The sequence below is a fragment of the Thermobia domestica genome, chromosome 14 (genome assembly GCF_964235325.1).
Source record: "Thermobia domestica chromosome 14, izTheDome1.hap1.1, whole genome shotgun sequence".
Classification (NCBI taxonomy): Eukaryota; Metazoa; Arthropoda; class Insecta; order Zygentoma; family Lepismatidae; genus Thermobia; species Thermobia domestica.
Window position 1 is genome coordinate 87,614,935 of NC_137467.1, and position 27,612 is coordinate 87,642,546.

The window sequence follows — 27,612 nt, forward strand, 5'->3', positions numbered from 1 at the left end:
TTGATAAATAGTAAAGAAATAGTACTTTTGCACAAGTTATCATTACGTCAATCAGTTTTGATGTTAAAGACTAGTACACGTTAAAACCTAGAGTAGCTGAGAACATTTGCAAGTAAAAAATGACATTAGAAAGAAGCTTCCTAGAATTTTAGGAAATAACTAGTATATATTTAGACCTGTCGCTCATCATTTGAAATAATGCATACACAAAAATTGCACATTATCGTTAGCTTAATAGGAGTAGAATAACATAAACAAATGGAATTCAAACAACACGTTCTCTGCATTTTAACATTTAATTGCACCAAGTACATACGTTATATTTTCAGAAAAGATTCACACAATTTTTTAAGTCTGTATATGTACAAACATGCATTCAAAAAGTGAACTGCATCGCACAAACAAACATAATTAATATAACATTCACCTACTATTTTATGAACGCTGTACTACAAGTCAGATATTTCGGATGAAACCACCTCAAATAGTCTCTAATTCACACTAAGTAAATTGTAATTTCACATCTGCTATTGGCGACATTTCTTTCACAATAATCATTTTTTTTAACTGAGTACTTTTAGGTAGTTGTACATAAAGTCGTATATGAGGCGTTGGATGGCAGAGTGGCGTAACTCATTTTTTCTCAAAAACGAGATTAAATCATTTCCGTCAACTTCAAAACCATAACTTCTTCAATAGCAAAGTTGAGTATCTTAGAGTTAAAAATAAGCCAAGAAATGGAAATATAAAGAACATCTTAAATTCGAATTCACGATGACCATTCACGGCAAAGTGACGTAAGTTTCAATATTTCAAAATGTCCAAATAGTGACTTACGTCACTTTACCATCCAATGCCTCCTGTAAAGATTGTGATGTGATTCTTGTATTCGAATTTAAGTTGTTCACTTTTATAGAAGAATAAAATATATAGAAAATATATATGAACGTTTATTATGCTTTATTAGGAAGTACAGTTGTATATCAGCATATTATCTATTTCAAAATGTCATAAACGTAATTATACGGTGCTGTTTATAAATATTGGAACAAGAGAAAGGAATCGTAAAAGTTGGTGCAAGGTTATAAAATTTCTAAGGCAGAGAATGATGTACAAACATTTAAAATTTAAATGATACTGCGTAAGAATATACCCAGTTGGTACACAATGAAAGGAACCACAGGAGCAACCACTGTATTTGTGAAGTTAGGGACAATAGGGGAATACCCTTTATTGAGAAAATGTCCTACTCATCGAGACGACAAGGATAAGCCACATGCACCTCGGGATCTAAGAGCTTCTTTTGAGCAGATACAGATCCTGCTGCTTCCTTGAATACATACCCATTTGAAATATCACTCAATGAATTGTATGAACTTCCGTAGGAACAACAAAATAAACTTTTTTCCCAGATAAATTTACAAATATCAGTCTGGGTAGTGAATTACGTAATGAACTGATCTTATGCATGTAAGTCAATTTGTTCTAAATGGGAAGGTCTGATTTGAAACTATGGAAATTCATCGTTAACCTTTAAATAAGAAGTGATTATATATATATATATATATATATATATATATATATATATATATATATATATATATATATATATATATGTGTGTGTGTGTGTGTGTGTGTATGTATAGACAGATAGATATAGATATATGAAATACATTTCTGGGATAATTTGGATTGTTGTAAGCAAAACGAAACAAGACACAAACTTACTAAGGCACTCGCTTGAAGAATCATTTCAAGGGCTAAAACAAGTACGATATTGTCAACAAAATACTGAATAAAGGAATTTTGTCTACATCAAGATATCTGCAAGCAACTGTAGTATGATGTCCTTTACCCGTTAGAATAAGGAAAGTTATTCCTGTTAACAGGGTCCCTTGATTAAGAACATTATTACTTTGTCCAAAAGGCATGTGCTATTAGAAAATGCTAGATTAGATCAGGAAACCAGATGATGACATGTGCACAGAGGAAACCAACTTGAGTTGAATGAAAAATACATTTTTGTTAAATATACAGTATATATAAATCCATCAATAGGCAGAATATTGTTTCAAATTATAAAATAATTGTTTGGAATTACATAAGTATACAACCTATGATTAAAATATGGTTACTAGCGTTTAGATTTTACTGGCAGATAGCTTAAAAGTAGTAGTACTGTATCTTTTATTAATTGTAATTACGCTGAGACGTTACATGGCCGTGGTTGTAAAATATTTATCTTATTTTCTTGATATTTCATTCAATTCTAGAAACGGCATACTGATGTTAACATGCAGTACCCTTGATTCACTATCTTATTATCATTAGTAGTAGTAATAGTAGTAGTAATAGTATTAATAGTATCATTGGCTAGTAGTAATAGTGTTGTATATTTACGTACTCATTTTGATGTTTTTATGTATCCAATTATAGCCAATAAGGAATTAAATTCTGTTTGTCAGTTCTACAATAATATTTTTTTTACTTCAACATATTCACGTCGGTAATACAAAATAGTTAATGTAAAGAAGATGAAAGACATACACTAGGTTCAAAAATAATAAAAAATAAATACGTTTTCAAAATACACAATTGCACAAACTATAACATGGTATGAAAGGAAATGATTTACTTGCAAAGAACATTGAGTTATAGGCAAGGATGTGAACGTATTTCTGTACTTTCGATGGTAATGGTGAATACAAACTATGTAACGTCAGAAAATGTGATTTTGATATATTGACACTATTAAAATAATATCGTTAAAGCAACGACTATATATACCTAAGTGCTTCGTTTATATTTTAAAAACAATAAAACACTCACTTTGTTGAACAACAAATGTGATAATATAGGTGAATTCCAATATATTTACTAAGTATGCTCTACAGATCTTTGAATAATACAACAAGGTAATTAATCCCAAACGGAAATGCGAATTAAAATAAAGTAAGTGATGAACTATGGTTAAAATTCATAATTTTATTATTGCATAGAGCTGTTCAACAACAATTTTTTTCCGCGAATGTCCAAACATTGCTGAAACTCTGAATAGACAGAATTGTAACCTGAAGGATTTCCCTCGCTATTTGCTGAATAACCTTACGGATTTTAGCTTTTAGGATTTCTACATGCTTCCTTGTTTTGAAGTTTCAAGTCTACTAGCATTTCACAGGCCAAAAATCTGGAGACATGCAAACTGAAGGATATGTGCCCTGCAAACAACTCATCTCTCACCAAATTGTTCTCTCAGATTAAGTTTCATCTTTAACGGAAAGTATGGTGTTCCATCAGATTGAAAGCGAATGTATTCGCGCATGCGGTTTCGACTTAATTCGAGAATTAGGACTATTTAAAACGCTTCCAATCAGAATCCTCTGACTGATTCATCTATTTCCATGCCAGCAGTAAGTCTACCACTAACAAGATCTTGAATCCTTTTTTTTTTTTATTTTTCTGTCATCTATCAGTTCCTTTTTCTGAAATTACGGAACTTTCTTCATACTGTAACACAATATTCAAATTCGGTAAATCACATAAAATGCTCACTTGAAATCAGTAAATTGTTGGTTGTTAATGAGATTTGGCCTCATGATACACCCAGTTACTAAATTTTAAATTATATTGCCTACATTAAAACTTACTTAATATTAATATGGCTCTATATCAGGAATTCACGCCACTTATCAATTCTTCATAACTTTGAAAATATCGTGTGTAATATTATCAATATTCCGGGTGAATAATAAACCATACAGCAATAATATTACTTAATTTGCCAACTATATCTGTAACAATAAACTTGAAATATACAGTCCTAATGTACAGTTCTAAACATCCTCAATGAAAACTTCAACACATAATACACATTATAATAAATTAAGATAAAGCAAATCAGAAAATATGTTCACTTTGCGTACAATGCGCACTTTCTCACATATGAGACACATTCGTACATACAACTACATTTAGAAGTGCACGAAAAAAATACTGTGTTACAAATGTAATACCCAAGTTCTTAATTCGAAAATTACATATTAAACTACTGTAAATAAATTGCTAGCTTTTCCGGTGCTATTGTGATGAATCTAAATTTAAGCCAGACATGGCTTTAGATATATGGTCATCTAAAGTTGCACTTTCAGAAGTTTCAGGGTGGCAGAAAGAATTCAAAAAATAACAAGTTCCTGGAATATCGTCAGGAAATCCTTTTGGAAGGCATTCTCTTGGTCTCTCTTCAAACGAAAATCCAGGTGTCTGAATGAGAAATCTGAAATAAAAATATTTGATTCTTTATAGTAAAAAAGCAAAATATTTTTCGAATTAACCTAAGACACAGACCCCAGTCGTCACGTATTCATATCTACATTTAAAGATACTCAACGGATGGCGCAGGTTTCTTGTCTAACGAAAACAGTTGGCAGGGACCAACATTGCATTAATAGAGACGGAAACAAATATTACTACTTTTGCGATGTGTTTTTTCTGTGGTTTGGTATAGTCCAAAAGGGTAAAAATGTTATATAACGTAGTCAATGATGAACTCAATTTATATATATATATATATATATATATATATATATATATATATATATATATATATATGTGTGTGTGTGTGTGTGTGTGTGTGTGTGTGTAAATTGATAGATAGATTGGGAGTTGCACTGCCAGAAAAAAGTAAAAATGCTTTGCGAGCTAAGAGTTTGAGTGATTCGAAGGTAACATGTTCCCATGAACACGGGTCAGATTGAAACGTTTGCAAGCCACAGCTTCTTAACCAATTTAAACACCTCCCTCGCAGCATGTAATGGACGTTCTCTGGAGTGCTATAGTGTGTTAGAAAGCTAAAGAAGATACCTTTCAAATGATGTATAGTATGGCACTGTGATTCATATGATAAGGAAATTATGGTTATTATTATTAAGTATTCTGCCTTTCGGCAGGTCCTTTGATTAAACATTTTTTTTTAAAATTTAGATTTAGACCTGGAAATGTTTCTTCCAAGGTCTTTGATCCTCAACTTCCTCTTTTAACTTAAAATATTTTCTTCTGTTTCTCAAACCATCAAACAATCAGTTGTATTCTTCTTCTTCCTATTCCTCGCTTTCCTTCTATATTTCCTTCTCTGCTGGTATGAAGAATACAATTTCTTCGTAGGATTTGTCCAATCCAATTAGCCTTCCTACTAAAGATGGTGCCTCGATGTGTCCTATTTCTCCTGTCCGTTTTTAGAGATCTTCGTTTGTTGCTCACTCTGTCCATTTTATCTTTTCCATCTTCTCCAAAAACCACATTTCGAAATTCTCTAAATATTTCTTCTCTAACTTTAGTAATGTCCAAGTCTCTGAATCATATAGACGTCAGTGTACGCAAAATATCCGCTAATCCAATTCCGTTTGTCAAACAAGTTACATAATAAAGTATATTGTGAAGGCGGCTTCTCCCCACTTCCGATGTTTAAGACTGTATCATGAAGGACGTGCTAGAGGGTATGGTGGCAGGAAAAAGAGGAAGGGGACGAAAAGAGACTACAATTACTGGACGATATCAAAATAGAAAAATCATGCGTGAAGAAGAAGAAGTTAACCGAAGACCGTGGATCATGGAAGCTTCTGAGTTGCAGCAAGTGGTCTGCCAATAAAATATGATGATGATGATGATGATGACATATGCAATGGTGAATAGGAACTGAACCTCCTAGTTTCTATACTCACTTCTGACACCTCAGACACACAATATCAGTCTGGAAACTGAAGAAGAATGAAAATAAACCCCATTATATCCGTTCTAAACAAACGCGCAAATTGTGACTTTAAATCACGTATAGTGACAGCCAACAAGATACAAATCATTGGGTGAGGAAACAAAACCAAACAGAATTATCAAACCCTGCTTCCTAAAGAAGCATTGGGGGGGAGGGAAGAATAAAGAGGCCTTTCATTCTGCTTTGTGAGCTCATAAAGTTATTTGTTATGAACGCTTTTGTCATTTTCATTTGTGTATTCAAAGTAAATAAGAGAAGTGGAATTGCAAACGAAACCAACTTTTATTGTCAAAATTGTCAGCATCTGAAACAGCATTAAGGACTACATGCGAACCATAATGAATCAATTACAAAACTAATTGCTTTTTATCACCAGGAATAAGGAGATTTATTATTAATAGATATTTGTCATTTTATATATATATATATATATATATATATATATATATATATATATATATATATATATATATATATATATATATATATATATGTGTGTGTGTGTGTGTGTGTGTCTGTGTGTGTACGTGCTTGCGTGCGTGCAACTCAAGGAAAACAAGCAAAGTAAGTAGTGGAACTTAAGATTGAGTGGAGTTGACGCAATGTTTATCGTAGGTGAGGTCCAGGATTCGGTTTTGCGAATATGCTTCCGTTAAGCAGTAGATTCGTGCTCGCATAGCATCAACAGTAAACACTCATCGGTATAGCACAATACTCTACATCAGTAACTTTAAAACAAACATTATAAGGAAAATGACATTGGCAAGATTTGTCACTGCCTTTCTTCTCGTCAGATGCGCGCGCTTTGGAAAGTTGACTCTTAACATTAAAAGTCATGAAACCTAAATAAAGAAAGATATCGACCTGCAATTTGTTTTAAAAATAACTTCAATTCTTTCTCAATATTTTTCTCTCTTTGCACCCCCATCTAACCTGAAAAATAAAAAAGTTTCTCACTAGTCAACTTTTTAGATATTGCATTGCAATAGTATACGTACTTTCTGTTACATTTTATTTTTTATTTTAAAATTCAAAAAGTTTTTTTGAATGCAGACTTTTCCAACATTGACATCATATATGGTGTTAATAGCTGTATAAGTTTCAATGTTGTATCTCTTAGAGTTCCGAACTTATGACGTGATATATTTAACGCAACGTTAGAATTTGCCATTAGCAAGATTTCACTCTTTCAATGTATTTCAATGCTTGAAAATTCTTCTCGATGTGAGAAAAGCAGATTATTTGATAGAGAATACAATGTTCTACAATAATTTATTCATACCTAGTAAAAGAAACTATTTCTAAAATTCAGGCTAAGTTTGGCAACAATGGGCATAAGGAAAAGCATTGCCATTTACTTCTGTACTGCAATCTAAGGGTGGGATGCTCTATAGCTATAATAACCGTATCATCTGCATACCTGATCTTGTTAGTGATTTGCGCTCCAATCTTGAAATCCTCAATTCCTATTAATGCTTCCTTCCTTAAACACATGGAAATTATAACGCAAATGTCATAAAAAATCGCCTATTTTTCGAATAATTTATTGGGATTTGAAGTACTGTCACCAAGGCAGAAAAACAAAAAACAGCGAACTCATTTTATGCAAAACATCGATGAAAAGTTTTGAAGTTGTTACTTACCATAGTGAATTAGAAAAACATTATTGACATTAATGACTTGTAAAATAAAATCTTGTACTGGAAATCCTGGAAACCAAATTATAGTAAGAAAATTTTTTCTGTTGCATTTTGAATGTCATTCAAAGGCTTTTACTGAAAAATCAATGTTTGAAGCAACACAATCTTATTTTGTTTTGTGTACTCCGGAACTAAAATCAAAACGTTGTAGTCCTTAAAAGAAAACTGACTATAGCCTGTTTGGGGAGTCAACAATCACTATTAAATTTAATACATGCAAATAATATCTAATACTGTAAACATTATGTAGAAAACATGTGTTAAAATAGATTAATAGCGTCAGCTCTAATGTATCAAATGTAACTTATATTAAAAATATTCTTAAAAGGTGCACTTACTCGTAAGTAGTAGGACTTATGTTAATCCTTAAAGGTTCGCTTCCCGACTCAAACTTGTTTGCAATAGTCACATTATGTCCAAATAAACAATAACGAGGCATCATCTTTCCCACGACGCCCGCAAGAACTGTTCCTGTGTGAATTCCGATTCTCATCTGTAATAATACAAAATGAAGTAAGTTAGTACTGTTTCTATGTAAGGTCTATCGGGCGGGGGGGGGGGCTAAAATAAATGTGTGGTTTGATTTTCAAAATGGAAAGGAATAAAGGCCGTAGATAAGTAGTTTATCTTGTTTTGATTTGAAGTTTTAATTTTTGTGTCTGTCGTCGAGATTGATATCAAGTCACGATCACTTTTCGCTCCCATTATTTGTATGGACAAATAAGTACTAGTTACATTGAAATTATTTTCCTTGTTGCAGTCCTAATGCTTTGATTTTATATTTTCTAATATAAATTAATTGATTTCCTACTAGCTTTATTAATAAAGTAGTTCTAAATACTTTGGGAGACAAACAGCTGCATACAAAATCAATTCGGAAAGTAATAAAAATGCATACTAATTATTTCTTGAATAATATTCCTGAATATTTATACATCAATGTCTACGTGTGTGTCATACTTGGTAGCTTGCTTAGATGCACTGAGCAGAGACATTATTCAAAGCACTGATTACAGCAGTTACTATGTTGCTAAATGTAACTAAATGGTGTCCTAACAAGCTAGATTTTAGATAGAAAAGCAAACAAATGACAGATGGGGCAACATTGTGACCGTAGAGGATCGTTGGAACGTTGTCATGTCTTTTTCTTTCATTTCTTTTCTCTTTGCTAATAAGCCTCATTTTGTCCAAGTGATACGATCTCTTTAAGGGTAATATCGACAACATCAAACTGGTCAATGGCCAACGTTTTCAATTTCGACTTTCTCACTCGAACGTTCTTTACAGTAATAAGCAACTCAGATCTATGTTCCCAAAACACTTGTGCTTTCGATTAAAGCAATCTCCCCGTAAGCTTCTTATGTCATTGTAATAGTATTTATTATGGATTTTGCAAGTTTGATACAATATTTTATCAACATCACCTCCTTTTTTTCATTTGGAACGCTGCGCGACTCTCTAACAATATTCACAATTGTGACAGTCACGGATTTGCACTAGGCTGAGTAAGATATAGCAAAGTGAATATGCAGCCTAAGAGAAGCATATTTGGATCTATTTCTCCCTCCTTATGTAATCCAAATAAATTTGTTTATTGCATTAGCAATTTTCCATGTTGCATTATGATATGCTTTCCATTTTCTGCTATTCCTCTTGTATAAATGTGTATTTAACACATTCGTGTAGTCGACATTAAGTGTTTGATACGTTATTGACTACAATTTGGTCGTTACAACTTTTAGAAAAGTCTCAAAGTTGGGCAAAAAATATATATTCAATTTTTCTTCATGTATTAAAAAAGAATTACATCAGCAATAACAATGCCTTCAAATTTAATAAATAGAAATATTCGAGATGCATTATTATTTTGGACGTTTCTGGAATTAAAGTCTAGAGTGAAAACATGTGTTAATTCTATCCTAAACTGTGGTCACTATTGAACAGGAAAACATTGTTCGAGATACACCTGATCCTTGATTTGAAAAAAGTGTGGAGAAATAATTTCTTTACAAAAATGTTATACATGTTTCTTTACCGTAGAATGCTGAAGAACATTGTTACACTTTTTTTCTTTACTGAATATACATTGTGATAATGATAATTTCTTTCAATAAGAGCGAACACATTCTCTACTGTGATGAAGCAGCATGCGAAACTCTTGATTAATAATTGAGGACCGATTTTCTTTTCAAAACTCGATAGAGCAAATTTTGAGAAACGGCGGTATATATGGGATAGATATGCTTTTTATGCTATCAATCGAGCTATGAAATCAGAATTTACAAATCTTGAAATGTGCCGTGTGTAAAGAATACTATATCACGAGCAATTTGTCAGTATTCGATAGAGGTTATGTATAATAATAACAAAAATGTATCTTCTGTAAAAAAGATGCTTTGTGCTCTATCGAGTTTTAAAGAAACACTCCTCAATTGCTTAACTGTTGACAGGTATAGCAGTTGAATGTCCTTTGTTGGTCATCCAATTATATTAAAGTAAACTTCTTATTTTAAGAAATTATCAAATATGGTGTATTTCAGGAAAACCGTGAAGAATATATGATATGGTTTCTTATTTAAGAGATTTATGTTAATAATTCGATAAAAGTAATGTTAAAGTAATGTTAGAACAGTACGTAACTAACTAAGGCCTCCATTATTTTGAAAGTGAATTGATTTCTAAATACACAATTGAGTTGTGGCAGTATTCAATTTAACGTAGTTAATCATTGTGACATCTCATTAGCATAAAATAACCATAGTGCTATTACCCACACTGGCTTTAAGGTGTAAACGTTAATAGGATAATGTGATGATTGTTTGCATAAACAATTGAAGCGCTCAGACTGCTTTGTGAACATTTTATGAAACCACCTCTTGAGCACTCACGTGCGAAATGAATTCGTAGTACTGATGATATTTTCTTTGGACACGAACAACAGAGTAAACAAGGAAGTAATTATCTGCTATTGTGCTACTTTGTACACATAAATAGAAGTACAAATATACGTATTTCTGGTAGCATTGTTGCTCTAGCAGTAATACTAGGATGTTTGCTTCTCATCAAAGGTTAACTGCTGTATATTAATTTTCGGAGATGTGATTAACACGTTCAGCCCGATATCAGAAGCTATGCTTTTTGAAAGTCCTGACATGCGCCACCAATGGTGCACGCCATTCTTCCTTAATTCCCGACGTGCGCCACTGGTGTGCACGATCTTTATTCTGATATTTGTGTGTATAAGTTTCCTTTTAGATTTAGTTAGTAAAAAAAGTAAAACAGTGTTACGGCCTTTCTGTTAGTATACACATCGTAGGTAATCTATGGATCAGACATGTAAATCTTTTAAGGGAAATAAATCTCGCATTTATTTTACATAAGGTGTAGTTAGTATGACATATTTTATAATATATTGTAAAATACGTACAGAAATGGACAGGAAAAGGTAAATAAAACTCATTATGAGAAAATTGTAGACAAATACTTTTTCAAAATCAATAAAATCACTATTATTCGCTAGAAAATACACTTAAAAATTCAGAGATAAACTATTTTGTGCTGAAATGAAAATAATGAACAGGCTCTCTATTAAGTTATTTACTTGGTTTTTGCTTCTTGAATTTTCTTCCTTTTCGCATTGAAGCATTCAAGACACATCGTGGGGGTTCACAGCTATTGCAGTATGTGGAAACACGTTTTGCCAATTTTCGAGCTCTCGGGGTTTCCTTTCCTTGCTTCATGACTTCGTTACAAGATTTTAATTTTCAAGTATATACCACCATTTTTCATAAGTATTTACCTTATTCTGATAAAGTACCACAATAGCATCGATAATTATACTAGTTTCAGCTTTTCTAACAATGCTGTTGCTATCTCCGAATACAACACAAAAAACAATACTCATTTTCGGTAATGAAGTTGCTCTTTGTAAGCATATGCAGTTTATGCAGTTTGAAAAATATCCGTGAGACTACTACAACTCTTCGAAAAGTAATGCCATAATGCAAGTATTAATCAAACTACCTAACATTCAAATCGGAAAGATTTGACAAAGTAATTGTGCACCACAGTGGCACACGTCTGCCCGCGCTTATGGTATAATGAACACAGACCACCATGAGACAACGGCGGAACACAAATCCAAATATGTGAAAATTTCAGGAAGATAGTATTTTCTGTCCAAAGAGGCACCTTAGAATGGATTGCTTCATAGAAACCTAAAAATTCCCTGAAATTTGAACGTCGGTTTTTTGTGAAGGCGACGCTTTTCCAACTGCGTTACATTAATTATCTTATATTCCAGAACGTATTAAAAATGTGAATATGTGATATGTCTAATAGCTTACTCACCCTTATCGGCTTTCCATCATGAGTTTGATGATTTGAGCAGGTCTCTATCATTTTTAAAGCCATCCATGCAGTTTGTTGAGCATGCGTAGAACTTCTTTTATGTAAACCACAAGCCACACAATATGCATCACCTATTGTTTCCACCTGAAAAGAGGAATCAGCTTTATACATAATGCATTCTTGAAGATAACAATAAACAAGAGGAAGTTGCTCACGATCTGTACGTAGCCATTTCAATTGTACATTTCAACAGTGGTCGAAGTGAGACGGGATGCGGTGATATGCCATACCGCCTCTGGTTTCTCAGTAATGAGGACATACCGTCTCTGGTTTTTCAGTGATCAAGACATTATTTAAATAGCCGGTATATTGAGTCAAAATCGTAATAAAACATACCGCCTCTGCTTTGTCTCCACTTCGAACACTGAATTTCAACATCCCGTTTCATAATTAAAACGTCAATAACATGGTATCTTCGACTCTACCACATTTCTTTCTGTCCGTCTTTCAATTCTACAGTAACTCATGCAAAACTCGCCAAATTCTAATGAAAGTGTGTACCTTTCTCCAATTTATCAAATAACTCTATAGTTAGAAGCTGCAATTTACATCACGAAAAGGGTGTAAACTGCGAACAATGTTGCAAGTTTAAACTACAGACAAAATCGTTCCAGTATGAACTATACAGAATGATATGACTGCGTTAAAATACAGTGTATATACTCTGTATTTGCTTTGGTGCACCCAGTTTATCTCCATTCATTAAGTTTAAAACTGATCAAGGACAATGGGACAATTGAAGTTTTAAATCCCCCCTAACTACTTAGTTTTCTTAATTAAAAATGGAATATTTAAGTTTTACGTCACAGAGTTATGCCGACTAGGCTAAAGAAGACTGTGATGATGAGAGATGAATGAAATGGTGTAATGAAGAAAGTGGAAGGAAACGGGAGAACCCCGAGAAAACTCACGCGCGCGGTGTTTTTCCACTATAAAGCTTCTTGGTGTGAGCACGAACCAAGGATTCTTGCACCAGGGCTGAACGCTGTACCACTTAGCCACCGCATCCCCTTTCTTAATTAAATAATACGGTAATGAGATAATTTTCTTTGATGACTTTTAGCAAAATGACGTAAATTTGATGAAAAGTTTCGTATGTTTTCTCCGAGAATTCCAAATTAGCTCACTAATTGAAGCTAAAGGTTATGAAGGAGGAATGAGTTTACTTCAGCCTATTCAAACAATATATTCCATAAAAAAATCGTCAAAAATCACAGTTGATCTAAAGCAGGCATGAATACGTTGGAACATGCCAATCACAGAGATGTTATTGCCGTTGAGGGCCATGCTCAATGAACAAACTCTTTTATCGTGCAATAATATTAGAGCAACAGAAAAACTGTTATAGTAGTAACCAAAAAATTTACTTACAAAGATATTTAAAAGTGTATTTAAGAGATTACGTTAGAAATACGTTTTCAATAACTTGTTAGATGGGCCCGATGAAAGAATTCAGTCGGACGATTCAGCCCAAAGACTGGCTTTTGCACATTGTTGATTTCAAGCAATATGGTCCATATTTATTTATTTTTGCAGCTTCTCAGTTATTTCCATTGCAAAGACTTACCAGTTCATATCAATAAAACAAACACTTTGTAGAATAATTTTAGTAAAAGAAATCGTTTCTGGTGGAATTTTACATGTATTTTATAGACTATTATCGGTGATGTTTACGGTAGACAGGTTATATCGTCGGTGATGTTTACGTTATGATCAATCGACAATGAGAACATACATTTCATTTTTCTCTCTCCCTGTGTAATTTAGGAGATATGTTTCACAAAAGCTTTCGTAAAAATTACATATGAAGTGTGTGTTAGATAAGATTTACTTTCAATCCATATCGTTTGATGTATTTAGGACTGAATTTAATTCCTCTCAATTTTAAGAGATACGTTCTGCAAAAATTTATTTTAAAGTATAAGATCTTTACGAATCTCTAATTAAAATGAAAATCTCCAATTAAAAAAATGTTCATTTATATAATACACAGCGTTGTTAGTATTACAGTACTTTTCTAAACAAAACTATGTTTCCGAGATTTATAATTCTAGCAGTCTTACATCCTAATGACTCTAGCAATATATATAAAATCAAATCGTCAAACTCAAATCAATCCTTGGGATGATAGCACATTTTCTTCATTAGTTGTCACCATAATCGATTGAATAATTGAAACTACTCAATAATGAGATAATATATTTCGCTCTCCGACTAAAAAATAACTATTCGACGAAACTTTCGTAAAAGTTAATCGACGTTTAAGGACGACTAGGCGTTTGTTTATTTATTTATTTGATTTATGAGAATGCATCTTACTCTTAATTATTGGGATTTACTTTCTGTAGTAAAGTAAATAGAAAAGGATTAATTCATTTCAACATATAAGAGCATGTTAACCATAAGTTTTCCAAACATTACCCGTTTTTAGAAACTATTATGTATGCCACATTTCAGATCCTCAATGGATATGTTGCTTTTAGTTGGTACTATTGTAAAACAAAGGGTAAATTCATTCCCAACTTTAAAATTGTGCTTCAGAGCAATTGATGTATATACATGTATATTATATATATTAAGAAATTACGCATTTTCTTAAAAGTTTAAGAGTAGGTACTGTTGGTTGGAATTGACAATGATAAAAGTTACAACTTATACGCCAAAAGCGATCACTTGAGAAAATTAAATCAATAAAGTATACCTGGGTAGATGCAAAGATGTTATTTCCCAACAAGTAAACCACAGGAAATAAGTTTTTACAAATTACTTGTTTTTATAGAATATTTTATTTTAATTATGTGCAAGAAAAGGAAAATGCGTTTCTAATAAAGATCTATTCTCTATGCTCTCATGAATTAACGTCGGTGCAATTTATCAAGTTTTCCATTATGAGAAGAAGAGAAAGGAATTACAGCATCACAAAACCTTTCAAAACTTTGTTTAAAGTGTCATTGTAATCGACAATACTCTAAAATGCTTTCCTCATAATTAATCATTTATTGTTCGACGGGCTTCAGTTTATATATAAAGTTTAAACTTAAGCCATTTATTTCACGATTAAAATGTTAAATGAAGCGTGTATGTATCTAGTACAAAGTAATTGTAATCACTAATTTAACTTTATATTGTCCCTAAGAAATTTCAATCTTTATAAAAGTGAATAAGAAATAAAAAAGATAATAGAGTATAAAGAATGAAAAGAGCATTCTATTCACATTTGATGGAAATAAGGATAATAAAGCTTTTTTAGAAATACTAATGTTACATATTAACAAACTCCAAATTTGCTAGGAATGTATTCAAAAAACCGTTTCTCTAAAATAATTCATGTACGAAACAATGTATTCCCCTCCAAATATAAGTAACAACAATAACGATGATCATAAGAAAAGTTCACCAAGCACATCTTAATTAACATGTTAAGTCACAATGTGCATCTTGAATTACATCAGAATTACAAATAGTATTACCAGCAAATATTTGATGTAATTAAACAATAACTGAAGAGCTAATGGAGAGATATTATATTATTTAAATGTTTCTCTTATTTACAAACAAGAGAATATGGTACACCTTGTCTCAAAAAGGTTGAGCGCATTCTTTATTGGTGTTTTGAGGCAAAAATTTTCTAAGTCCAGCTTCGGGTATCTTCGGGAAAAAGTAAGCCAGGTTCGAACCTCCAAGCCAGCCTTTGCAATCGGGAAAAAGTTTGCAGATGTGTTTTTCTTCTTTTAAATATAATAAGACTTATTACCAAGTGTTTAAAAAAGCAACATTGATTGAAATACTTAATGATACAATATTTCGAAACCTTTTATTAATGTGAGCACATGCTTGTTTGTCATTTAGCTCTCTATACGTAATGGAACATTTAAATAAGTTAAAGAATCTTTCCATATGTAAAAGAATGCTCAAAGTTAAGAAATAGAACATAATTATCGCCTGAGTACTAAAATAAAAGTCAAAGTAGAACAGAAACAGCGTTTGTAATGGATATGAATGTCATAATTATCTTGAGATCCGTTATACATCACTAGAAGCTTAGTTCTAGAAGTCCTTGTGTTAGCTCATTGGTAAGCTGTCGGATTTCAAATCATAAGGTTCTGAGTTCGATTCCCATCTGAGTCAATACTTTTTTTAAAAATTATATTTTTCGCAATGCATGAAAAATTATATAAAATAATTACATTAAAATACATAAGTTGTTTATATATAACATAATAATTGCAGAACATAGTAATTATTATGTTTAAAATATAACATCTGAGATAATTTTCACAGTAGGTCGGTATTATATATGAAAATGTTAAATACAAGTTAGGAAAATCATTTAATAGCAATAAATAAGTTATGTAGTGTATTTATTTGCAGCTATTTGTCATACAGATTTAACTTCTCAATATTTTCATTACAGTATGTTATTTATATTCGCGAAATACAGTATTTTCCTACGGATATAGAAAGTGTATAAACAGAGTATCCAAAGTCGTATCCTGCTTCAAGACACATAACTTTTCCTGATCCCCTTAACGTCACGGGAAGAAACACAAATTCTCTTTAGAACGGAATGTCGTTACTTAGAGTTTCATTCGAATACGTTGAATATGCTTTTGTGTATTCATCTCTCTCTCTCTCTCTCTCTTTCGCTTTGTTTATGTGTGTGTGTGTGTTGCGGAATATCCCAAGTTGAATACAACATTTGCAAAGTATATGAGCATCATTGTCATCGAATACCAGAAATTGAAAGTCATGTTTCTTCAGGTTGGGTTTGCGTTTTCATGTTAGCTCACTGGTAGAGTACGGACTTGCCACTGAAGAGGTCTTGATTTCAAAACCTACAGCTAATTATCATTCTTTTGTTAGTAGGATTGCACAGAAATCGGATACAAGGAGTGGTTTACTTCTAGAAATATTTTCAGAAGCGTTTAGGTAGCCCTGAAAAGGGCTGTTTTCGGGAGTTAAGGCGGGGACATTAATATTGTGTCCAAGACCCTTCTGAATTTATTACACGCTCCATTCTTCTGGGCATGGAATCTATTACATGGGTGACAAATCTTCTCCTTCCCCTACCTCCAGCCATGCTTCGGAAGCAAGATGCCACAGGTCATCCTGAGTTCTTGGTGGATCTGCCTCAGGCCAACTTTCCCTTAGAGTACGTTTCACTTCTGCCCACATATTTTCCATGAGATTGAGGTCTGCTCCACGAGGCGGCCAGTCGATTAAATCAATCTCAGAGTGCCCTGCGAACCATTCCTGTACCACACGGGAAGTATGTATTGGCGACTGGTATTGCTGGAACTGAATTACACCATCAGGCTGAAATACTCGTACAGATGGCACCATGATATTACTGATAATGTCTAAGTACTGAGCATTGTCCAGATGTCCTTCAATTCTATGAAGCTGTCCTGCTCCGCGACTGGAAGTCCAACCCCAACATAAAATAGATACATGACCACTGCGATTGCAAGCAGCCACATATCCATGGTCATATCGGGTGCCTCTCGGACGATACACAAAACGGTGTCCCTCCTTTGATGTTGTGAATATGGATTCATCTGAGAAAACTACGTTTTCCCAATTGAGACCCACATTCGCCTGTGCAAACGCATTCATTTATAAGATATATACGCCATTGAGTCTGGCAACGACTGGAGTAATTTAGTTGAGTTAAAATTTTGGTGCGTGAAGTGTTGAGTTCTATCCATGCATTCTTGCTGTCTGTGTATTTTAAGTTACGTTATCGTATCTCAACTTCGTTTTTTTAACTACTGAAGTAGTAATTATGAGGATCTAGCATAATTTGACCGAATCTAGCATAAGTTCGATCAGGTTTTGGAATAATTCCGAGCTGTGAGTCTGGCAACGCTGGTGGCGAACGACTTGGTCAACGACTCGCGAAAGAAATCTGAAAATGGTGCGCCGTAATAATAATATTAAAAACAGTTTTTATAAAGGAATATTAATACATACGAAAAGCTGTTTAAAGAATGAATTGTTATACTGACTTTACACGTATAAAAACATATACCATATACCAAACAGATTGAGCGATATGATGATAGCTGTTTTGAGACGAACACTTTCGAAGTCCAACTTCGAGTATCTTCGGAAAACAGTAAACTAAAGCTGCTGGTTCGAACCTCCAAAGCCAACCTTAGTAATCGGAAAAAGATGTACACATATGTTTTTCCTTCTGTTAAATATAGTAAGACATGTTGAAATGGTATTAAGTATAGAAAAAAGTAACATTGATTGAAATACTTAATGATACAATATTTCGAGACTATGTATTCACACTCTCGTTTCTTCATTGTGATTTCCATACGGAAAAGAGCATTTACGTATGAGCTCAGTTATATTTCAGAAGCAGCTTCCGAAAAGTGGTCATGTTAGCTCAGTGGTACACCACCGAGCGTTTAAATCGTGAGTTCAATACCCGTTCAGGTGAGATTCTTTAATGATATTCTACTTTCCTCAATGCATGAAAATTATGTAAAATAGTTACATTACAATTTATCAGTTGTATATATATATATATATATATATATATATATATATATATGTATATATATATATATATATATATATCAGTTGAATATATATATTCATATCATTTCACGACATAAGTAATTCTTATCTTTAAAATATAACATCTGAGGTATTCACAGAACGTCGGTGTGTTATGTGTGAATATTGAATACAAATTTAAAAAATCGTGTAATAGCAATAAATAAGTTATGTAATGTATTTATTTGCAGCTACTTTCATCGCAGATAACTTCTCAATATTCGCATAACAGCATTTAGGTAGAGCGTATTGAAAATCGGATCGTGGTTCAAGACAAAAAAACTAGCTAGCCCCAAACTGTCACGTAAGAAATTCACGAATCGCAAAAGTAAAGTGAAGAGATTGAGAGCGGTAATTCCTTAATCGCTCTCTCTCAACTCTCTCTTATCTGCATTTATACATATAAAAGTGTATGTATGTATGTTCCATCATAACTCATGTATGCCTAGAGCAGGGTTTCTCAACCTGGGAGTCGCAGCCCCTAGGGGATCGCGAAGATAGGCGGGAGAGATAAATATAGTTAGAATATAATACCAGAAATTATTTTTAATTTTGTTCTGATAGGCATACTTTTATTTTTTATACACACTGTAAAGAACAATAAAAAATAAGTCTACTGAACATTTTCAAAGGGTGTAGAATTCGTGTTACTATTCGGTTCAAAGTCTTTTGTCGTCGCGAATTCTGTCGAGAAATTTGAAGCTTAAAATATACAAAACATCATGCCTGTTGTTCTGTATGGTTGCGAACCATGGTCGCTTACTCTGAGGGAAGAACATAGACTGAAAGTATTTGAGAACAAGATCCTTAGACGAATATTCGGACCCAAGAGGAACGGGAATGGGGAATGGCGGAAACTTCATAACGAGGAACTACATAATTTATACGGTTACCCAACATTGTTAGGGTCGTCAAGTCTAGAGGCTTAGGTGGGCAGGTCATGTAGCTAGAATGGAAGAAAGTAGAAACGCTTTCAAAGTCTTGACTGGAAGACCAAACGGAAAACGACCATTAGGGAGACCTAGGCGCAGATGGGAGGAAAATATTAAGATGGATCTCGCTGAGATAAGAATACAAGGTAGAAACTGGATCCAATTGGCTAAGGATAGAAGTCAGTGGAGAGCTTTTGTGAACGGGACATTGAACCTCCGGGTTCCATAGGCCATAGAGTTAGTTAGTTAGTAGAGTTGTTTAAAAATGAATTTAAATCAAATAGGTATGATATAAAACTAATCAGAACTTTATATAGAAATACTAGAAAAATACACATGAAACAAAACCTGCACATTGAAATACAATTAAAATTAAAACCTAATGAGATACCTAAGCATGGTATAATTTCACTAGTGCAGCAATGCCCGGTTCAATCTTCATGACGAACATTATCAAGCCATTTTCAACTGATAAGCGATTTCTTATCTTTGTTTTAATGTTTACCATAAAAAAATCACACTTTCGCACAAGTACGATATAGCAAATGGAATTATTACTTTTAAAGCAGCAATCACCAGACCAGGATATTCTTCTCTCCTCATCAGGCAGAACTTGTCCAAGTCTTCGTTACAGAAAACCAGTTGCAAAGACTTGTCGCATGATCATTCTATTATTTGGTCAAGAAGTTGTGGGCTTAGATCGGATACGTTAATGGCCTCTTCAATGAAGGAGTTTAACATCCTTCTTGAACCAGCACCTTCGTCGTTGCGATATATAGATATTACAGTTATTGTATCCACTGTCAGTGCCGGGCGCCGAAAAAAGGGGCCACACATTTCGGAGGAAGTGTGTTACTCATGTTAGGAAAGTGCATGTGGACATGTGTAAAATAGAAGGAAAAACGTAATAAAATGTGCTCAAATTAAGGAAAGGTAGGGTTTATTTTGAAAATGTTATTGAGCTTCGTGCCAACCATGGTGGCGCTTCGTAGCTAGTCTGTCGACGTCACTCATATATACGGTGACATCGTACTATACTCTCGCCCCGCGCAATGATTTTCCATGGCACTGTTCACTATAAACAAAAAAAAAATGGATTCTACTATTGTAGAAATAGGTATGTTAAAAATCCCACACAAGCTTATTATAAAACAAATTATAAAAGGGTCGCTGGCAAGAGCGTGTGATAAAAGGGGATCGTGATAGGAATTAGATTGAGAACCACTGGCCCTAGAGTAATTTTAACCACATTTCTTATAGTTTCAAAAAGAGTGCTGTCTGGTTATCTATGGTGAATGGGAGGGGGATACATATAAAAGATTGCTAGAAAATGATCGATATTAGATTCATAGTTTTGGGGGTCGCTTAGATAAATAGTGAGACTTTCAATTTCGCTTAACTACGATTAAGCTCTCATTAGTGGGGATGGGCACGAACGACTTTTCTTTGAAACTCGACTCGACTCGAAACAGACATCTTTGAGGTCTACTCTTGGACTCGGCGAGAAAAATATCTTCCAACTCGACTCGGATTAGAGTCAAGTCGAACCAAAACGAGCCAAATCCTGTGTGTAGTCCTACCTAGACAATACATAGACAATAATTATTCTATCATCAATTATACTACTGTTACTACAAATAATAATAATAATATAATAATAATAATAATAATAATAATAATAATAATAATTATTATTATTATTATTATTATTATTATTATTATTATTATTATTATTATTATTATTATTATTATTATTATTATTATTATTATTATGACAACACCGTGTACAAACATGAACGATAGATGGTTAGTAAAGGAATACTAAAAGCTAGTTGACTGCCGACGTCGGTAGTCATGAAGTCTACAAGGCAAGGACATCGTTCATTACCCTAAGCTGTAAGCGTCGGTAAACTACAGATGGTCAACTATTAACCTCTCGCCAGAAATTGGTGGCCCCGCAGCGACGATCCGTGATGGTCCAAGTTCCATTTTGAAAACTTTACTACCAGCGGCAGAGACGTGATGAAACGCCAACGAACCACAAAATTACTCTCCCAAAATATGTTAAAATGCCTATATGTGTGATTTGTTTATATTTAGGTGAATCAATAAAACACAAAACAAATACCACGGGGTGGACGCGAACTATCAATATTACGATTACTAGGCACGCGTTCTTCTGACTTCCCCACGTAAACGATCATAAAAAGCTTGGTTGTTGAAGGATAAATCATTGAGGTCTTAATTTAGCCAATCAGACAAACCCCTACATCTCGAGTTCTAGGAGGTGATACCGTGAACCGTTTCAGATTTATTGCTTTCTGGTGAAGTACTATCCATGCGCAAAATTTGAGCATAATAGCCGACATGCATCTTTGGTGCCTCTTATCTTTAGTACAATTTTAACCAGAGATGGTGTGGGTCAATGAAAATTTGATCCACGACCCACCATGACTCACTATCACCCACCACCCAAATGACCCATTGGCCCACTCTGACCCATCAACCATCGTGATCCACTCTGACCCACCACCAACTATGAACCACTCTGAACCATTGCGACCAACTCCGACCCACCAAAACCCATCGACATCAACTCTGACCGATGGCCACGTCCTCCTCTCCATTGACTAAAGAGATTACACTTGTAATAAAACAAGACTGTGAAATTATCACTTATCGGAGTTTGAATTTCTACCGTCATTGGCTCAAGCACCTCTTTGTTACAATACTGATGGGGTATGACCTTTACGATATATAATGGCAAAGTGTATCTCATCTTCCGAATTAAAATGAATTTAAATTTATCATATGTAATTATTTCTTTGTTGCCTTACAGACACATTTCAGTGGAAAATAGGGTGGAACTTAAAAGTTTCGAATCAAGGAAAAGTAGACCAACGTAAAAAAAAAGGAGAGGGAGAGAAACTAATTTTTTATATAATTAAGCATGTCGTACTAATTGAAAATGCCCATGTAATTAAGTTTAGAATACAAATTTTATGGCCATTTTTCTCTAACTTTACGGCTTGATTGCCTTATGCTCGGAACGCTCCATATATTAAACACCAGCTTCAGCAATTATAAATAGAAAGCAGTGGGTATAAAATTCAAAAAGAACTTTAGTTTGCATTACTCAATTTTTTTCTCAACTAATATCAATCGTTTTCGATTATTTTTACAAATAAACCCACTACCAATTTCCAATATATAGAAAATGCACCCTCGTTCCCCCGCTCATAAAAGACAATTTTAATAAATGCCAGGGCATATTCTCTTTATTTTTAATAAAGAGTTATATGCTGAATTTCAGCTCTCAGTTGAACGGCTTGTGAGATACTAAATTTTTCGCAAAAATTCGGACTTCTACTCCCCCTGAGGATATGTATTATAATGAAAGTGACACGCTTATGATAACTTCCCAGTTGGGATTGGAGCCTGATTATATACCAAACGTCAATTCATTTGACTTTGCAATTTGACCGTGATGATTACGCATAGTTACTTTCAATTTTTTATGATACATATCCTTATTTCATATGTTACAGATGATTAAAAAATATTTTTTCAAGCAATTAGCTTCTGTAGAATCTCACAGGCTGCATCCCAAAATCCAACTCCTACTATCCTATGACAATCCAAAAGTTACTGAACTTTTTTTATTAGGAACAAATGACAAAATAAAAATGGAGATCTTGAAAGTAAAATGTAGAAAAGCTCGGTGCCCCCAATAACTACATATTTCTTCGCCCCTTCATTCCGAACTTAAAAATAAAACTTAATTCGAATATGGTTAACTAGTGAATTTATTACAGTTAAATTCCACTCACTACATGCTACAGCTACAACTATGTAACAAAAAATAACAACTGTGAAACATGTTCTGAATTACTATTACATTTCTTACGCTATTATTAAACATATTAGAAAGTAAAAGAGGATTGTTCGTGAAATAGTATTGTAATATGACTAAAGCATTTTGGTGTAGGGCGCTTAATATTTCATTGGTTTTGGCTTAATATTTTGTAAACCTTGTTATATTAACTGCAAATAAAATCTAATTCCCAGTCTGGTGCTGTAGGTCATTCACACATGCAAAGAAATCAAGGAAGTCTCATAATAATTTAAAACTATGTCTAGTTAAAACATTCTTCTAAATAGGAAATATAAAAATATGTTATGCAGCAATGTATCAAGGAAATAGTAAGACTTCCTACTTCACGTTATGAAGTAACTCTAAAAATGTAATGGTAAGCGGAAGAAATGTCGCTACCAAAACGAGGAAGAAAAGGTAGGTGGACTAAAAGAGTAGGGAACTCGAAAGAGAGTTCTGAAGTGACCGTCTGACTGGAAGGATCGACATCTCAAAATAACATATTTCGCAACAAGAGCGTTAGCCACAAAATCGGCGCCTAAACCACCATAACATATGCCAACATATTGGACCGAGAATCCGGACGTTGACATATACAATTTTATCCACACACAACTCAATGTATTAATAACCATAATAGCATGGGGGCAATTTGAAGAGTTTTCTTATAATAAACTTAACCATTAAATTTAAGGTAGAGCAAATATTAGTTAAGATGGATGAATTAGATTGTAGAAATAAAAGTAGAGATATCAGATCAGAAAATTACCCAAATCTGGTGCTGAGGCCTTACGTTAAAATTTATAATAGCTGTCATAATGAATTTTGAAGATAGGATAAGAATTAAACGAATTTTGAGACAAGGTCGAATAATAAAGTATGACATCAATTAATAACCAGCATTGTACTCACCCAGACTTTGACTAGTAAAATTTTTGAGATGTCGATCCTTCCAGTCAGACGGTCACTTCAGAACTCTCTTTCGAGTTCCCTACTCTTTTAGTCCACCTACCTTTTCTTCCTCGTTTTGGTAGCGACATTTCTTCCGCTTACCATTACATTTTTAGAGTTACTTCATAACGTGAAGTAGGAAGTCTTATTATTTCCTTGATACATTGCTGCATAACATATTTTTATATTTCCTATTTAGAAGAATGTTTTAACTAGACATAGTTTTAAATTATTATGAGACTTCCTTGATTTCTTTGCATGTGTGAATGACCTACAGCACCAGACTGGGAATTGGATTTTATTTGCAGTTAATATAACAAGGTTTACAAAATATTAAGCCAAAACCAATGAAATATTAATCGCCCTACACCAAAATGCTTTAGTCATATTACAGTATATTTGCTCATGATTTTTAACTTTTTCATACAGAAAAAATTAAAATATTATTCAAGTTTTAAAATTTGCACTCTGCAAATATGTTTCCCTCTAGGCAATGGGACTAATGTGGACTAATGGGAAATGCTGCACTGTTAGCGGCGCTGAAAACTTACGATTCGATTCTAATATCGGTTGATTTCGATATCTTTATGTCGCTACGTAACCACCCTGGGTGCTAATGGGAGCTTAATTGGACTTGAATTGGAAGTAGAGCTATTCACCTAAGCGACCACGAAACTATGGATTCGATACTAATATCGACCCGTTTCTAGCATTTTTGATATGTATCCCGACAGTACTCTTTTTCCAGACTGTAAGAAATATAGTTAAAATTGCTCTAGATATATCAGAATTATGTTGAAACACACACATAAATCCACTTTTATATTCTGTATAAATAGAGAGTGAGCGAGCGAGCGAGCGAGAGAGGGCGACTCAAGGCATCACTACTTCCACATTGCAAAAGCATATATCAGGAATTGAATTGAAAATCTATGTAAAGACTTCTGCTGTGGCATGCTTCATAAGGACAGTTCCAGTCTGCTCACGTGACCTTTGGGGTTCATGAATTTTTTTGCCAGCGTTCCGACTTTGAATTCTCTGTTTATACCCTCTGTTTATGCATCGAATAACTTTTCAAGAACATAAATGACATTCTGTATTATGAATGTTGAGAATTACTCTCTATATGACAAATAGCTGCAAATAAATACACTACATGATTTATTTATTGCTATTGAACGAGTTTCTTAACTTGTATTTAACATTCTCATATATAATACCGACCTACTGTGAAAATTATCTCAGATGTTATATTTTAAACATAATAATTACTATGTTCTGCAATTATTATGTTATATATAAACAACTTATGTATTTTAATGTAATTATTTTATATAATTTTTCATGCATTGCGGAAAATATAATTTTAAAAAAAGTATTGACTCAGATGGGAATCGAACTCAGAACCTTATGATTTGAAATCCGACAGCTTACCAATGAGCTAACACAAGGACTTCTAGAACTAAGCTTCGGATGTATAACGGATCTCAAGATAATTATGACATTCATATCCATTACAAACGCTGTTTCTGTTCTACTTTGATTTTTATTTTAGTACTCAGGCGATAATTATGTTCTATTTCTTAACTTTGAGCATTCTTTTACATATGGAAAGATTCTTTAACGTATTTAAATGTTCCATTACGTATAGAGAGCTAAATGACAAACAAGCATGTGCTCACATTAATAAAAGGTTTCGAAATATTGTATCATTAAGTATTTCAATCAATGTTGCTTTTTTAAACACTTGGTAATAAGTCTTATTATATTTAAAAGAAGAAAAACACATCTGCAAACTTTTTCCCGATTGCAAAGGCTGGCTTGGAGGTTCGAACCTGGCTTACTTTTTCCCGAAGATACCCGAAGCTGGACTTAGAAAATTTTTGCCTCAAAACACCAATAAAGAATGCGCGCAACCTTTTTGAGACAAGGTGTACATAGGGTAGCGAAGAAATAATCTATTCCTGAAAAGTACTTATATTATTCAGTTCTATAGAAGATTTTGTAAATGTATATTATTGTTATGAGTTCTAATATTCAGATTTGCCTTGCATGTCAGCAAGATTGCATCTATTAATCATAAAAGAAGAAGTATAGAACAAAACAGAACTACAATCATTGGCTTGCGCAAAGCCAGCCATGAAGCACCAAAAAAATATCATCATACAACACATAAGCTTCTAACTCCAGTTATAGAATCCCAAGGGAATAGTAAATAGCTTAGTTGGTTTAGTACGCTTCAAGCAGCCTTCGTCCAATTCTGTACAGAGACGAAACATTAATCTCGATACACGAACTTTGCAACCACCAAAAGGATAGGATTTATGTGCAAAACCCTAAAGAAGCCTCTGATATTGAAGTCGAAATTCATAGATTCTATCATGAGGCTTGTGTGATAATGTAGTGGGGGATACATAGTGATGTAATGATAGGTTTCCATTTTTGTGAACAAGGGATAGAAATAAACATAAGTGTAACAGCAAAGATGTGTTATATTTTACGGGGGCTTCAGTAAATGCAGGCATGTATTTTCGAAAACTGCTCCCGCACAAATAGCCAAAGCAATATAACAATGGCTTCGAGTTTACCATTTATGTGGATTCGAAGTCCAAAAGTTAATCAGCTTAATTATTGCTTGTAGCATGAGTTGTAGAGATGGCGTGTGCTAAACTTCATTCCTATATGGAATCCCTAAAGTGATCCAAGTTGTAAAATGATTCCCCACTCAAATAAAACAGTGCGTGATATCGCAAACATGTGACCTAGCAGTTTTTGGCTATATATTGCAAAGAATGGGGATTATTTTAAATTATGTTAGTGTTTCTTACGTTACTGTAGCTTGATAAACCTGGCTAAGGTCTTCTTTAAGCATTATTATTATTATTATTATTATTATTATTATTATTATTATTATTATTATTATTATTATTATTATTATTATTATTATTTGTAGATATGAGCCTTTATGTCAGGAACAAAATTTATAGCATTGCTAAGTATGTCTAGCTAAACTTCACTGAGGATGGCTAAATATCAAGTGTCTAATACTTTAGAATCAAATACTTATTTATTTAAGTATCTGGTACTGTATATACGTATGGTATTCTAACAGAAACAATAAGCGATTTTCCTAATATTTTTATAATGTTCTATATTAATTCGTGAAATCGTTATGTTAGAGCATTATTTTATATATAATATTAGAAAGTTACTATCCTTGTTTTATGTGCTTCGTTATCCAACGTTTTTCTTTTTTCTTGCGAATAGATTTATATTTTCTGGATCGAAATCGATATAGCATTACGAACTTCATCTATGTATATTATTCTCAATTTTTAAGTCCTACCAGATTTACGTTAAATGCCATTTGAATTATTACTTGCTCAAAACACTCTGTGATTTCTTAAA

At 33.3% G+C, this 27,612-nt stretch overlaps 1 protein-coding gene across 1 annotated transcript in view; it reads right to left on the reverse strand.

The window, feature by feature from the left end:
- Positions 1-1,621: 1,621 nt before the first annotated feature.
- The window catches only part of LOC145670252 (head-specific guanylate cyclase-like), an 891,926-nt gene continuing 865,935 nt past the window's right edge, over positions 1,622-27,612 (reverse strand). The window contains exons 8-10 of the mRNA XM_081738665.1: positions 11,818-11,961; positions 7,806-7,960; positions 1,622-4,273 (exon numbers count right to left, since the gene is read on the reverse strand). Of these exons, the coding sequence (XP_081594791.1) occupies positions 4,078-4,273; positions 7,806-7,960; positions 11,818-11,961 (495 nt within the window). The 3' untranslated portion in view covers positions 1,622-4,077. The remainder of the gene's footprint in view (positions 4,274-7,805; positions 7,961-11,817; positions 11,962-27,612) is intronic.